The sequence below is a fragment of the Achroia grisella genome, unplaced genomic scaffold (assembly GCF_030625045.1).
Source record: "Achroia grisella isolate CSIRO2021 unplaced genomic scaffold, CSIRO_AGI_Agris_v1 utg1173, whole genome shotgun sequence".
Classification (NCBI taxonomy): domain Eukaryota; kingdom Metazoa; phylum Arthropoda; class Insecta; order Lepidoptera; family Pyralidae; genus Achroia; species Achroia grisella.
The window spans coordinates 453,896-470,536 of record NW_026712589.1 but is presented as its reverse complement, the minus strand read 5'-3'; the positions used below and the strand labels follow the sequence as shown (position 1 = coordinate 470,536).

The window sequence follows — 16,641 nt, the reverse complement described above, 5'->3', positions numbered from 1 at the left end:
TGCCAACTCGTATTTATGATACAATTTATTGCAGTTTTCATAATTTCTTAAGAAATGCATTTTCTAAAGTAAAAGCAATTTTATATATTTAGATTAACTCCTACTGAGAGAGTGATAAAAAAATATAGTTAGTACAGTCAATGCAGATTTTGTACTAATTAAAAGTCCATTTGCAGTGAACTTAGCGCAGTTTTTAACGTTGGATTACTAATTTTATAGAGAATTTTCATTCACCAAATTCTTTATGAATCCATTACGAGTATATCTCTATTATGAGAATATAAATAAAGGATACTAAAAGTATAAATGATGTACTCAAAAAAATTATGCATGTAACTAAGTCACTAATTAAAAACGACATGTTTTTTCCCGGTATGAAATATGAGTTTCTCGTGTTAATTTTTTATAATAAAAGAAAATTTTCACACATTAATAAAAATTAAAATCTACTCACATTTTTAAACTTTTTTACCATTTTTTGATCACATAAATCTTTTAAAAGTTCTAAATGAAATTACAAGACCTGCATGAAATCGTTTGTCGTGGGGACAATTTTGTATAAGTCTCTCTTTACATCTTATTTTTACATATACTAGCTATACCGGCAAACGTTGTTTTGCCATATAAATTAATAACGCTATAAAAAAATAGGGATTTTTGTATGTTGTATCATAAAAAAACAGAAACTAAAAATTTTGACTAAAAAATAAAAAAAAATTTAGGGTGGACTATCCCTAACATTTAGGAGGATGAAAAATAGATGTTGGCCGATTCTCAGACCTACTCAATACGTTCACAAAATTTCATGAGAATCGGTAAAGCCGTTTCGGAGGAGTATGGTAACGAAAACTGTGACACGAGAATTTTATATATAAGATATAGCATACCGCCCATATGTACTCTTGAAACTCAAATGGTGTTTATAATATACTAATTGCTAATGGAGAATGCTATGCTCGGAGTTACTCGTGATCGAATCAGAAATGGGAGATCCGCAGAAGAACCAGAGTGACAGACATAGTCCGAAGAATTGCGAGCCTGAAATGCAATGGGCAGGGCACATAGCTCATAGCTAATAGAGTCCTCGAGTGGCGACCACGGACCGTAAGACGCAACGTGGGAAAGCCTCCAGCAAGGTGGATCGACGATCTGGTTAAGATCGCTGGAAGGCATTGGTTGCGAGCAGCGCAGAACCGATCATCGTGGTGATGTTTGGGGGAGGCCTATGTCTAGCAGTGGACGTCTTCCGGGCTGCGATTATGAATTACTAAAAATACAAAAACATAATAAAAAAATACATAAGAATATACCATACAGCGAATCTATAACAAAATACATGAGTTTTTGTATAGCTGTACCATATAAGTATTACATATTTAAGTAAATAAATAATTTCCATACAATTTCTATATATTAGTAAATACTTAATATTATGTACTCGTAAATAGAAAAAAATACAAAACAATAAAAAATATTATAGACCGGATATCGAACTTGTGACAAATAAGGCAATATGCGAAACCGCTAAACCACCAGCGTCGCCTAAATAATATATAGAAAATGGTCGTTGAACGAGAACAAAGTTTATACCTAATATAAATAATGAAAATTTAGTAACAATAACCATGATCCCAGCAAGCCAACTAATATAAGCGTTGATATAGGGTATCCTGTATATTTATCAGCTATAGAGCTTTCATAAGTCATAAACACCTTACTTTATAACGCTGGTTTATTACTTGCCAGATAATTTCAAGCTATAACTAGTACAGGTAGTTGTTTGCGGCAACTGGCCGCCAGCCAGCAGCTTACATGCGAATTCTTCATGTAATTACATTTTACGTCCCATAAATAAGTTGAGAGTTAAAATTCTCACTGCGGACTCACGTATGGGCTTCAACAATTGTCATATCTTGAAGACCGTAGTTGATTACATTGTAATTTCTAATTAGTTGGACCGTAACTGGAACTAGTACCCAGTTGCTATACTTGCATGTATATACTCGAATATATATACTAGTATATATATTGGTAAGGATCTGCCCAGTTAATAAAAGTACACATAGAAAACACCTAACCCGATACAAACAATCATATTCATGAATACACATTTTTGTACCGTGCGAGGAATCGAACCCACGACTATTGGATAGAAAAGCGATATGCTAAACCTAGTGGTTTGGTTTAGTGGACCATCGAGGCTGTAAAGACGCGGGTTGGATACCTTGCATTATGTGTATTAGGTGTTTTCTAAGTATTAATAATAATAATTAATAATAATTAGTAATAATTAATAATAATTATTATTAATAATAATAATTAGGTGTTTTCTAAGTTTCTATCTAAAAACATATTTAACTATTTACAGCAGTGTTCTAGTAATCATAACAGAATATCTGCTTATCTTGAGACTAGATGGCGCTGTGTGAATTGTCAGAGTTATTATTATTATAATACGAAAAGATAAACATTTATTCCTTTCTTGGTGAATTTTATTTTTTAATTTAAAATTTTGGAATTATTTATTCATCTTTGGCTTCAAATATCATCATCATCTTTACGTAGTATAAAACAAAGTCGCTGCTGTCTGTCCTTATGTATGATTAAAACTTTAAAACTACGCAACGGATTTTGAAGCGGTTTTTTTATTAGTTAGAGTGATTCAAGACGAAGGTTTACGTGTATAATACATGTACACCCTTGCGAAGCCTGGGTGGGTAGCAAGTACTTTGTCTATAACAAACAAACAACAAAACTTGTGATAGTTTTGTTGTTTGTTTGTTATAGATAAAGTTAATATCAGAAATTAGAGTATTGATGTAAAACTCTCTAGCTATACCGTTTGCCCCTATACATTTTAGAATTTCATATCCTTTACCTTTCGTGTACTTATCCCGTCATATTTTAACAGAATCTCCTGACATTCTCCAAGAGATAAGCTTAGAATAAATGTAATAAAAAACACGCATAACAAAACTTGTAAAGAACATGGTTCGGCGAGGTATCAGAAAAGCAAGATAACTTCAACGGCTGGTAATGTTAAGAACTTCATCCAAATATTGTTAAAACTTTCCACGCTGTTGTTTCGAGAAAACCCAATACGAGTGGGATATTCGTTCAAAAACAAAATATTTGTTCAGCGCATGAAGCTGAAAGAGTCTGAATAATATACAGTCAAAATACTTACTACATACATGATGGTCTTATAGGATACTATAGTAAGATGATACGAGTTATTCACTTATCTGTACACTAAAATATTAAATAATTGAAAAAGCAAACAATCTGACGGCCCGCCTGATGGAAAATAAATTCTGTGGCCGACACATCACAACTGATACATTTCCATATTAAAATACTAGCTACCCACCCTGGCTCTGCATGATTGTACATGTTATACATATAAACCTTCCTCTTGAATCACTCTATTAAAAAAAACTGCTTCAAAATCCGTTGCGCAGTTTTAAAGATTTAAGCATACATAGGGACAGACAGCGACAGCGACTTTGTTTAATACTATGTAACGATGTGTGAATACAAACTACGAAATAATTATATACTAATATTATAAATGCGAAACTGTATCTGTTGATATCTCAGTCTGTCTATTAAACTACGACTAAATGAATAAACATATTTTGATGAAATTTGGCATAAAATAAACTGTATGGCGAGCACGAACACAGTTCTTATTCCCTGAAAAAAAAAGCCGTACTCGCAGGAAATAGTAATATCATAAGTATGGAAGTTCACTTGTCTATCTATATATATAAATAAAATTAGAGTTTCGTTTGTAATATTGAAATAACCGTTTTTTACTACATGCATATGAATATGAATACGGTATATACACCAAAATAGCATTTTTTATCATTTTTGTCTGTCTGTCTGTTTGTTCCGGCTAATCTCTGAATTGGCTGGACCGATTTTGACAAGATTTTTTTGGCGGGTAGCTGTTGTAATAAGGAGCAACTCGAGCTACTTTTATTAAAAAAAAATTTAGTTAGTTTTTAATATCTTCTGTAAGTTGTCTAGCGGTTAAGCACACTGCTTTACTTGCGATGGTCGCGGTTTCGATTTACCGCACGGTTCATTTGTATTTAAGAGTATGATTGTTTATATTGTTTGTTTTATATATATACTATATGTATATGCATTTACAAAAAAAACTATGTATTTATATCAGTTGTCTAGTACCCATAACACAAGCTGCATACCGTGAGGCTAAAAGACGCTGTATAATTGTCCAGGGTTATTTATTTATTTATACATTTTTACTAGAGACTAGATACTATAGACTAGATTTTTAGAGAGATTATTTATTATATTTTCAATTAAAACTAGTATTATATACTGATATATAAAAGACGATGTGTTTAACATCTTAATTCCAGAAATGGAAATAAGAGGTAACCTGTATATTACAGCGCAATCTTCTACTTACTTAGTGTTATTCATAACCACATACGGAATTTATAGCTTTTTTCTAAGAAGTTAGAAACAGTATGGTTTTATTATATTTCTTATTAAATACATATATTATACTATTACTTATATATTATACTAGCCGTACCCTTCGTCTGTGTAGAATAGTCACTATTCCACACGGACGAAGGGTACGGCTATTATTATTAATTATTAATAAAATAAAGGAAAAGTTTCATCGTTCTAGCTTCAGAAATGAAAAATTTAAGTACAAACATTCATCGCCTATTTTTTTATCCCCTAAAGGGTAACGTTTCTACATATTTTGAATTTCATATATTTAATCAATAGCCTAAAAAATAAGTTTTATCTTTTTAGGTTTAAAAATGACGATACTTTCATACAAATTTTCATCTCCTCTTTCAAACTCTTGTGTTACTATCGCATTTATAATATTAATGTAAAGATTGTTACTTATAACGTGAGAAAGATAGTTATAATTTCACCCCATTTATTTCGTGACGCAACTATTGGGATCGATATCGGGTCAGATAACAACAACTATTGGGATCGATATCGGATCAGACAACAACAACTATTGGGATCGATATCGGATCAGACAACAACAATTATTGGGGTCGATATCGGATCAGACAACAACAACTATTGGGATCGATATCAGATCAGACAATAAAAACTATTGGGATCGATATCGGATCAGACAACAACAACTATTGGGATCGATATCGGATCAGACAATAACAACTATTGGGATCTATATCGGATCAGACAACAACAACTATTGGGATCGATATCAGTTCAGACAACATCAACTATTGGGATCGATATCGGATCAGACAACAACAACTATTGGGATCGATATCAGATCAGACAACAACAACTATTGGGATCGATACAACTATTGGGATCGGTGTCGGATCAGACAACTACAACTATTGGGATCGATATCAGATCAGACAACAACAACTATTGGTATCGATATCGGATCAGACAACAACAACTATTGGGATCGATATCAGTTCAGACAACAACAACTATTGGGATCGATATCAGTTCAGACAACATCAACTATTGGGATCGATATCGGATCAGACAACAACAACTATTGGGATCGATATCAGATCAGACAACAACAACTATTGGGATCGATATCAGTTCAGACAACATCAACTATTGGGATCGATATCGGATCAGACAACAACAACTATTGGGATCGATATCAGATCAGACAACAACAACTATTGGGATCGATACAACTATTGGGATCGGTGTCGGATCAGACAACTACAACTATTGGGATCGATATCAGATCAGACAACAACAACTATTGGTATCGATATCGGATCAGACAACAACAACTATTGGGATCGATATCGGATCAGACAATAACAACTATTGGGATCGATATCGGATCAGACAACAACAACTATTGCGATCGATATCGGATCATACAACAACAAGCAAACAAAAAGCAAAAAAGAAAGAATTTTTTTCTACAAGCTTCCCTATGCAAATTCATTTCAATTCATCCATTACACTTACTTGACAGTTATCATTTAATTTTTCCAATTTACATAATATCCTTTTAAATTATAGCCTAAGTGTTATTCTATTGTATAAGCTACATTACTGTAAAGTTGGATCAGAATCCGTTTAGTAGTTTTTGCGTAACGTAAAGAGTAACAAAAGTCCGTCCTTCCATCCATACTACAAATTTAAGAAATAATATTAGATAGTTCTTTCATTTGTAAACATATATAATTATAGAAGAATTAGTCTAGCTATTCAAAGAGGGAACGCTGCCAGTATCTTCGGAACGTTGCCTAAAGGGACCCCTTTTAATAATATATTTTAGTCATTATATTATATTTTTTAAGCTTTTTAATTTTAGGTTCTTAGTTGTACAATTAGGTTATGTAAATAAATTGATAATGTTTAGTTAATATATGTGAATACATATTAGAAGTAAAGTACACAAATATTTCACTGCGATGTAATACTACTACCTATATTAATGTTAATTCCTCATATTCATAATTATTTCTGCGAATTCAAATGAGAAACACCAGTAATATGGAGTAATAATTTAACAATATTATATTACTTACGCAATAAATTTCTTATTCCTGGATAGGCAGGTGGCTAATTAGATCTGTGAAGTAGGCAACGTTACTTCGATAATAATTTGTCTTAAAAGTAGCAATTAAGGAACGCGAGCGTACAGTGGAAGCGTTCATGATAAAGGTATTTACAGGTATGCTCTGCAAATGTGTCTTTAGCAGAGTGCAATATTAATTGAAACACAATCAAATTGTACTTATAATGTGATATTAATTTGAAAATGATACTGATTCCCGCAGATATTAATTTAGAAGTGGTACTTCAGAAGTGCAACTAGACTCAGTAGCAGTAACGTTGAAGAAACCTTCTTAGATCTCTATTGAAACTGTTCTCAATCGTTCTTTAGAATAATGTAGGTTCATCCCTATGCGGTGAAGAGGACGAAGGAGATGTTCAAATTATATTTCAATAACAAAAAAAATATTTTATTTAAAATTATCGTATTCACTTACAATGGTGCTAGTTAGTGGTTCAGTATCCTACCATTAAGTCCCAAGGGTTCTCTAGAATATATTATCTTCCCGTTAGTCGTATTTGCCCCACCACCTATGGGATGTGCTGTGGGCGCTAACCACAGGCAGAGATATTCATTCTAGAAAGGTGGTGTGGAATATATGGCGCCGCTATCTACACGGTATAACACAGTGGCGCCCTCTATCAACTTTCATCCATAAATGCAATAACCCACATTTTGTTCCATTAACAAAACAATATACATAGAAAATCATGACAAAATACATTATTTAGACTCTTATAAAAATAATAATAATTAAAAATGTATTCTTCACACATAATATTCAACTATTCTAAAGAAAGGTAAAAATTACTGAACATAATCCAATAACATCCAGACGAGGGTATCATAAAGCAAAGGTTTCTTCGAAACGTTAATTATTTAATATCGCTGGTGGTAATAAAATAAGAAATGAATTTATAAATTTAGAATTGAAGGCAATCGACTTGTTGAAAAATATGAAAGCTAGCAGATGAAAAGCCTATTCGCAGCGAACGGAATGAACGAAAGTAACTAAAAACGAAGAAATGGCGTTTCACTTTATATTGGACTATTTATTATGCGAATCAAAGAGAATGCTTATTCATTTTTTTATTGCACCAGTTACGTATTGCAAGGAACTAATTGTTCCTATATACAGAGTAATAAGGTACAAAAGATAGTGTATTTAGTCTTTTTTAAACAACTTTAGGGTATACTTGATAGATGGAGCAAGAGTTCAATAAATAATACATTCATATAAATAATAATGTACATGTGAGGATAAATAGTGTGTATTATAGTAGTAGAATACAAAGTGTGTATATATTATATATAATATATAAAAAATAAGGTATAGGATATAAAAGAAAGAAGATATTGAGAAAAAAATTCTAAACCGGAAATTATGTCCGATATACTAGTCATACTCGTGAACGAGTATTGTTTGTAAGGACTGATCTGCTCTAATTACTAATATTGATTTACCTTTATTTAGTCACTCTACTAGTTGGTTGTGTATTTCATATATTAACTATAATAAATTAGTGATATTTGATAGTTCTTCTTCACACTTTTCAACTTAAATATGTAAAGTTTAGAATAATTATTTAAAAAAGCAACACGTAAGTTTCTCGCTCGTTCTGATGAGACAGATTCCCGAATAAGCGATAGATTATAAAAATAAGTGTGAAATCAAAAGAACTTAAATTTAAGTTTATTTTAATAAATAAATAAAAATTAACTAATTAATTTAATTAATAGTTAATTTTCTATTATATCTAATTGAACCTCAGCAAATAAACTACATTAACTATAAAGGCTGTAATTTTATGTATATCTTTCATTATATTATTTGTGAGTTAATTGTTTATCTTTACATAGTATAAAATGAAGTAGTTTTCGCTTTATGTTCGCGCTATATCTTTTAAAGTATGAAACGGATTTTAATATAATTTAGTAAAAGATACTGACGGGAATCAAGTATAAGATAACCAAATTATTACCTAAGCATATGATATATCATTAAATTTATTAGTGAAAGTACGTATTGCAATGAACGAAAGCGACCAGAAAGGGACAAGTGATAATCCACTTTATATTTTGCACCCCTCTGATCGATCCCCCGTTTCATATGAGAATCGAAATTACGCCGGCTTGAGCCGAGGCTCGGACCCCTAGCGATGTCCTCAGACTAACGTCGCATCCCTCAGATAGGAGTAGGCATACAGCGGTTAAATAACTTGGTTTAAATTATTCCCTGCCCTTGTACCTATTTACCATTATTTGTTATTATATTACAATAGTTGGAAAAGAAAAAAACGATTTATTATGACAATAAAATTTAATACTTATCGCAAACTATACGAGTATGTATGTCGTAAAAAGGAGACGAGTTCTTATTATATTCCAGCATATGGAGCAGTGATACCAAATTAGGAGATTTTCCACTAAATTGAGGAGGAATTTGCGGCGATGCGGAGAAATTTGGAGGGAGCAAATGTTTGAGGGAAAATATGGGAAGAAAAAACTAATGAGGGCGGGGGATTTGGAGGGTTTTTGAATGTACATGTACGTTAAAAAAACAAAAATACAAGCGTGCCAGCTTAAAACACAAACTGGTGGACACGGAACCAAAAAAAAAGATCATCGGCGTTGCGAGCTCATTGAAGTACGAAAAATCTAGAATATATGTATATTACTACATAGGGAAACGGTCACGTTCCGAAACGCCAGTTTTTGACAGCCTCGATGGTCTCGCGGTTTAGCATAGCCGGCTTACTTCTGATGGTCACGTATTCGATACCTCAGACACAAACATTTGTATTTAGGAGTTGAGTAAAAACTGTATTTCAGTATTTTTACCATATATCTATTGATAGGGAAAGCTAGTAGGTACTAACCCATAGCACATGCTCTGCTTAGCTTGGGACAAATAGGCTGTATGAATGATCAAGGGTTAAAGAAGGACTACTAACTAGTACACACAATTTATATTATTTAATTTGAGGCATTTTCATAAAAAAACATGTGAATGTGTATAGTTATAAGGGTAGAGGAAGGCCGAAAAAGAGATGGATGTACTGTGTGAAAGATGATATGGTAAGAAAGGAAGTAAATAACGCGATGACTGCGAACAGGGATGAATGGAAGAGAAAAACATATTACGCCGACCCCAAATAAATGGGATAAGGAAGAAGCAGATGATAATGATGTATTTCTAGATAACATCTGAAGGGAAAACCAGGCAGTGATCTGGCAACACTAGACACATTGCTAATCGCTAATGGAGTAGTGATAAAACTGAGCATTTGAGTGCAAACTGCAGACACCGCGCTGCGCCTTGCACTAATACTGCTTGAGTACAATTTAATGCCTTCCTTAATACTTGATGGTTACTAAATATAATAAGATTTATTTCTAGGCACCTATTTTATTATTAGATTATTTCAAGAAAATGTTAAATAAACAAGTAATCTGAAGTCATTATTTTTATATAGCATAAACAATTTTGAGGCTCATCTGATAGTAAGTGATTACTGCCGCCCATGAGTACCCGCAACACCAGGGATATTGCAAGCGCGTTACCAGTCTTTTCAGAACGAATAAGCTCTTTTCTTGAAGGATGCAATATAGTATCGTTTGGAAATACCATTTCTGCATGGTGATTCTACATATAATGTGATTGTACGTGGCAAAATTTAATAGTACTAAGTTTAGTAGCACTAACCTAATAATTATACAAATAAAATTGGATTTGTCTATCTATCTGTATGTTCGTTATATTATTATAACTATAAATAAATATATAATAAATGGCTGTATAAATCTAAATGAAATTTAGTTTGAATAGAATAGAAAATGTAAAATCATTTATTCAAATAAACTTAATTTAAGCACTTTTGAATAGTCATAACAATTTGTTTTTTATCTGCCACTCGTTCGGAAAGCTGTCTCATAACAAGAAGAACGAGCAAGAAACTTGTGTGTTGCTCTTTTAAATAATCCTTGTAAGTTTCCATTTACAAGTCGAAACGTGTGAATACAAACTACCAACCAGCAGTAATTTTTAGGGGCAAATATAAATATACAATAAGATTAAATCAGTCGTAGTGATAAGAGCAGACCAGTCCCTACAAGCAGCACTCGTTCACGAGTATGACGGATGAGCCAGCCATCACTGCGCTCGAAGTCGCTCACTTTGAAAATAGATTATGTCCCAAAGACGGATCTACATCCGTTTACTACCGCTACCCTTTGTTCCAAAATAAAAAGAAAGGAAGTAATATTGTAAATTAAATATTGCCTTCCAAAATATTAGGATACAAAAATATGATAATAGTTACGATGAAATTAAAATTAAATAATGGAATTCGGCAACCAATGTAAACTTGAACAATTCCTCGGAACATATATATAAATTATTTAATGTTTGTCTTTTATCGGTTTCAGAATATATTTTATTTAGTATATTGTTATTATTTTTGGTATCTGATGTTAAGGTCTTAGAATATATACACGCCTGTCATGTTAGTACTGGAAATTTATTTTCTAACTTGTTTCTATCTGTGAAAATCTGTAAGTGCCTGTAAATCTGATTTAATTTATTTTCGCAAATAGCTTTCCGAATAAAATAAATAAACATATGTTTATAAACAGCTAGCATATTTTTGATCAGCAAAAGATCATGAATACAATGCAGGGACAAATCTACAGAGGTAATTACATTAACATTAAATATTGCATCAAAGTTTGTGAAAATTTAGTTGAATAGCTTTTGCAACAGAAACCTGTTTTCTGTTACGTACAGTGTTCACATCGGAAACGGTTTCTTTTCAACAACAAAAGTTTCCATGGCAGCTGTAATATGAATGTATGTATATAATGAACTAACAAAAGGAACACGTCTCGAAACCCTATAGAGGTCATAATAAGAAATGCAACTGGTCGATTTAAATAGGCGACCTGGATTCAGAGGGTTTCAAAAAACTTTTGTAAACTGGTTATTAATTTCTTTACAGTATTAAAAGATACAACAAATGGGTACCCGATATTGTATTCAATATGATTATTTTTGTTCAGGCCCACTTTTTTTATTTATTTGCACATAAAGTAATACATAAACAAAAAATAATCATCAAGCCCTAAAACTGCTTACAAAATATTTTTTTTTTTGTTAGGTACATTATCTCATAATCTTATATATTTTTTGTTATATACCTACGCATAATACCGCATTATGATGTTGAATATATAAATAACTGAAAATATTAATAACTGTTGAGAAACTTTTTTAATATTAATATATTTAAAGTTTACATTTTCTATTGTACAGAATTTAAATTTTATTCCTTATCATTCAATTTATCTCTTTATCATATGTCAAGCTTCAAGTTATGTAATATAGGTAACCATTTATAGAATGTAAATAAATAATTTCCTTTTATATGATAATGTACTTACATATGAAGTATTTCGAAATTGCGAGCTTCGATTATACAATATAAGGAAAAACAATTTTAAATTTCTTTCATGAAGATAGCTTCAGTAGTTTGAAAAAATATAGCGCTGATAGACGGATGGAGTTCAAATTTTGATATTATTATATATACTAGCTGTGCCCGTGGTTTAGCCTGCATGAAATTTATAGCCTTTGCTATATTTACGTATAAGATAGATTACTGTGAAATTTCACCAAAATCCGTTCAGTATTTCTTGCGTGACAGAGCACCAAACATCCATCCAGCTATCCATCCTACTTTTACGTTTATGATATGTATTAGTAGGTCCAGTAAGTAATCGTAAATATTTTTTTTTTTTTTGTTCAAGAAACAGAATTTGAAGTATCCAGTTCTTGCAGTATGATATGGAGACCACCCAATCGGCTTATAACAACAAATAAGTAATTAGTAAAAGGACTTAACAAGGATAAGAAGCAGCGACCGGAGACAGAAAACTAAAGAAATATTGATCGTCTTCCAAACACGCAATCCAACTTTCTTCCCGGCTGCTCTTTCCAGGAGCGATCAGTGGCGGGCCGACTGGGATATGAATTCAGAGTATACAACTATGTGTTTGAACACATAATAACGCAAGACAACATCGTGTAAACCCTAAAATTTTGTGCAAACTCACATCGAACTGTAGATACGAGAATTCAATTCAATTCCCTTGCACTACAGATACAACTATTTGTTTCAAGACAGTGTTGGGTAAACCCTATAATATTGTCCAAAATCATATCATAGTGTAGATAAGAGAACTCTATTCAATTCCCTTGCTCTACAGATACAACTATTTGTTTCAAGACAGTGTTGGGTAAACCCTATAATATTGTCCAAAATCATATCATAGTGTAGATAAGAGAACTCTATTCAATTCCCTTGCTCTACAGATACAACTATTTGTTTGAAGACATAAGAAAGCAAGACAATGTCGGGTAAACCCTAAAATATTGTCCAATCTCGCATCGAAGTGTAGATATGAGAATTCAATTAAAATCTATTGGTCCACCGATACAACTCTTTGTTTGAAGACATAGGAAAGCAAGTCAATGTTGGGTAAACCCTAAAATATTGTCCAAAATCACACCATAGTGTAGATAAGAGAACTCTATTCAATACCCTTGCTCCACAGATATAACTATTTGTTTGAAGACATAGAAAAGCAAGACAATGTTGGGTAAACCCTAAAATATTGTCTAATCTCGTATCGAAGTGTAGATACGAGAATACAATTCAATTCCATTGGTCCACCAATACAACTATTTGTTTGAAGACATAAGAAAGCAAGACAATGTTGGGTAAACCCTAAAATATTGTCTAATCTCGTATCGAAATGTAGATACGAGAATACAATTCAATTCCATTGGTCCACTGATACAACTATTTGTTTGAAGACATAGGAAAGCAAGACAATGTTGGGTAAACCCTAAAATATTGTCTAATCTCGTATCGAAATGTAGATACGAGAATACAATTCAATTCCATTGGTCCACCAATACAACTATTTGTTTGAAGACATAAGAAAGCAAGACAATGTTGGGTAAACCCTAAAATATTGTCTAATCTCGTATCGAAATGTAGATACGAGAATTCAATTCAATTCCATTGGTCCACCGATACAACTATTTGTTTGAAGACATAAGAAAGCAAGACAATGTTGGGTAAACCCTAAAATATTGTCTAATCTCGTATCGAAATGTAGATACGAGAATTCAATTCAATTCCATTGGTCCACCAATACAACTATTTGTTTGATGATTTAAGAAAACAAGACAATGTTGGATAAACCCTAAAATATTGTCCAAACTCGCATCGAAGTGTAGATACGAGAATTCCATTTAATTTCCTCACTCCACACATAAATTTTTCCTCCAAATTGTCCCCATCACACAATATCCCCCGAATATGAATAAACCCCCCATTTGGCGAAAATAAATGACTAAATTTCGTAAATCATTTTATTCACATGAATTATTTGAGTATCTTAACAAAAAACCTTCAATGAATGATGAACTCCAATGAATCACGTATTAAATTATATATCTGTAAAATATCTGTTACAAATTTTCCCATTTCACACCACTATTGATATTAATCCAATTGTTTACTGCAATTGCCTAGTGTGAGAATTTCAGTATTTGACCGACAAATATGCAATTCCGACAGCTCGAATGCGTATTTAAGCCTCGAGCCCTCTACAGCCACAAATACACCATACCAATTTATATTTACAGTGTTATAGAGAATTGAAAGCACAAATAATACAAGTCGTTTCACGTGACTTCGTACGTTTGTTTTAGATTAACGAGAGCTTACTACTCTCGTGATAAAATCTATTAATTCTACTAACGGTTAGTTGTATAAACTGACTAATTAGAATATTACTACGAATATCGGCTTGGTCAATATTGATATAGTCAATCATAATATTGATTAATGACTTTCATGATGTATAAAAAATGTTTGAATGTTCTGATGAGTATTTGTCTAATAACGTGAATGTATATATGACATAACAATTAGTGATATTACCACATTGTTAATAATGCAAGGTTGTGTATCACGAACAATTCGTCTCAATTTGGAAAATACCAACACACAGACGAAACGCTTTAAATGTAACCGATATGTGCATGATGACCGTCCTTCTCTCTCTTATCCCTTCCCTAATTCTTGCATCTTTCTCCTAAGTACCTTGTCTTCTACTATAATACCCCCCGTCTCCTAAAAGGTCGACAGCACACCTGTAATTTCTGTTCTTGCAAGTGTTTATGGACAGCTGTAATCTTTTAACTCATGTGAGACTAAGTTTGTTTCCCCCTGTGCTATAAAACAAACATGGCGCTACTTTCGGCAATGAACACTATTGAATCAAACTGTTTATGGAGTATTAAGAATTTTGTAAGTTTCTCTAACATATTGTGCATTTTAGAAATGATGAAGTTCTTTTTTAAATTTTCTAATTTCTCTCTTACATCCACGATACAGGCACAGTCTAATGTGAAGTCATAGATAAAATGTTACTTAAGTTTTCCGAAATAAAACTCACTGTACTCTATTGATTTAAAACAAGAATCATGAACCCATATCGTATATTTAATAATTTAATAAACAAATAGATTATTATTTTTTTTATAAAGAATACTATTTAATAAATTTTATTACTAGTTAGTAAATATTTAATAACTATCAATCAATGAACATAGTCTATCTATATATATAAATGATCTACACGTGACCATATAAATCTAGAATGAACTAATTAAAACTAGACAACTTCTCATGTTTGCTTATATAAAGCCAATCGTAAAGACAATGCATGTTGCCTACATAATACGAGGAAAGAGACAAAGTATTGAGACAGAAAGAGAAAATCGATCCGCTTACAGCTATTGCCGCGAAGCGTAAAAAGACAACCAACTGAAACGAGAAGGCAACAAAACAAGGTTTATATTTAAAACCTACATCAAAAATGTTCTACTCAAATAAAAAATAAAAATATTTGTTAATATTTTGTTGGTAAACATCCTGTATTAGTTTAAAATAAATAAAAAAATTAATTAAAAAAAAATATAAAAGAATAAAACTTAAATAAATAAAATAAAAATAAATACATTAAAGAACATTAATAAATGTGTAAATTGTACTCACCGACTGCTATTTTTTCGACTGGAAAAGTCTGCGCTGTCAGCACATATACGTGAAACAACAACACGACGAATACAGTAGTTATACGATACGGCGACATTTTGCAGTTTGTTATTATACCTGACCGCCTATTTACATGTTATGTGTTATAATTATTCCATTGCGATGAAATAATTAGCGATAATTTGACGATAAAGAGTCAAAATCCTGTGTACAAACCTAAGACGCACGGGCGACTGATGGCGTTCGGCTGTGGCATGGGGCGGGGTGCACCCCCCGACCCCTCGCACCGCGCACCCTGTTCTCGCAGGCTTAAAATCTCAACGAGTATTTAAACACATTATTACCAGCTAATTCAACTATACTTCTTTTTTTATTTGTCTATATCACCAGTTATAAAAAGTAATTTTTTTTTTAATTGTACACGTGGCAAAGGAAAACTAATAAAGTCTGTTTGAAAAGTTAGTTAGATATTATAACATAGTTTGAACTTACTCTTCATACTTTGGTACGCATTGTGTAAACTTTAAATTGTATTTTACTATTGTTGTAAATTGCGCGCGTCGGCTATGTGTGGGGGATGAATTTCACGCGCCCTCTCTCCTCCCCAGTTTTTCTTCTCCCTCACGCATTAGCTACATTTTGTGAACAAAATCAGTGTCGCCGCCGTTCGATTTTTCACTGAACTAAATATCTCTTTTTATAAATAGTACATTCTTCTATTCCTATTTCAATGAATTGAGGTGAATAATAAACATCTTTTTATTACTGTTTGCTAACTGAATTCACTTAAGCCTATTCCATTTTAGTAACTGTACTAGTAATCGTGTATAGAAAGTTTATTGCTTTTTACCAATTCTATGTAATAAATATTGTAATGGAAAACAAACAAAACGATGACTCACTTGATGGTAAATGGTAACAGATAGC

General features: G+C 32.2%; 1 protein-coding gene across 1 annotated transcript in view; it reads right to left on the bottom strand.

Moving 5' to 3' along the window:
• Positions 1-15,811, bottom strand: part of LOC131851104 (glutamate receptor 1-like) — a 124,639-nt gene extending 108,828 nt beyond the window's left edge. Inside the window, exon 1 of the mRNA XM_059201538.1 lies at positions 15,715-15,811. Within this exon, the coding sequence (XP_059057521.1) occupies positions 15,715-15,811 (97 nt within the window). The remainder of the gene's footprint in view (positions 1-15,714) is intronic.
• Positions 15,812-16,641: the final 830 nt, after the last annotated feature.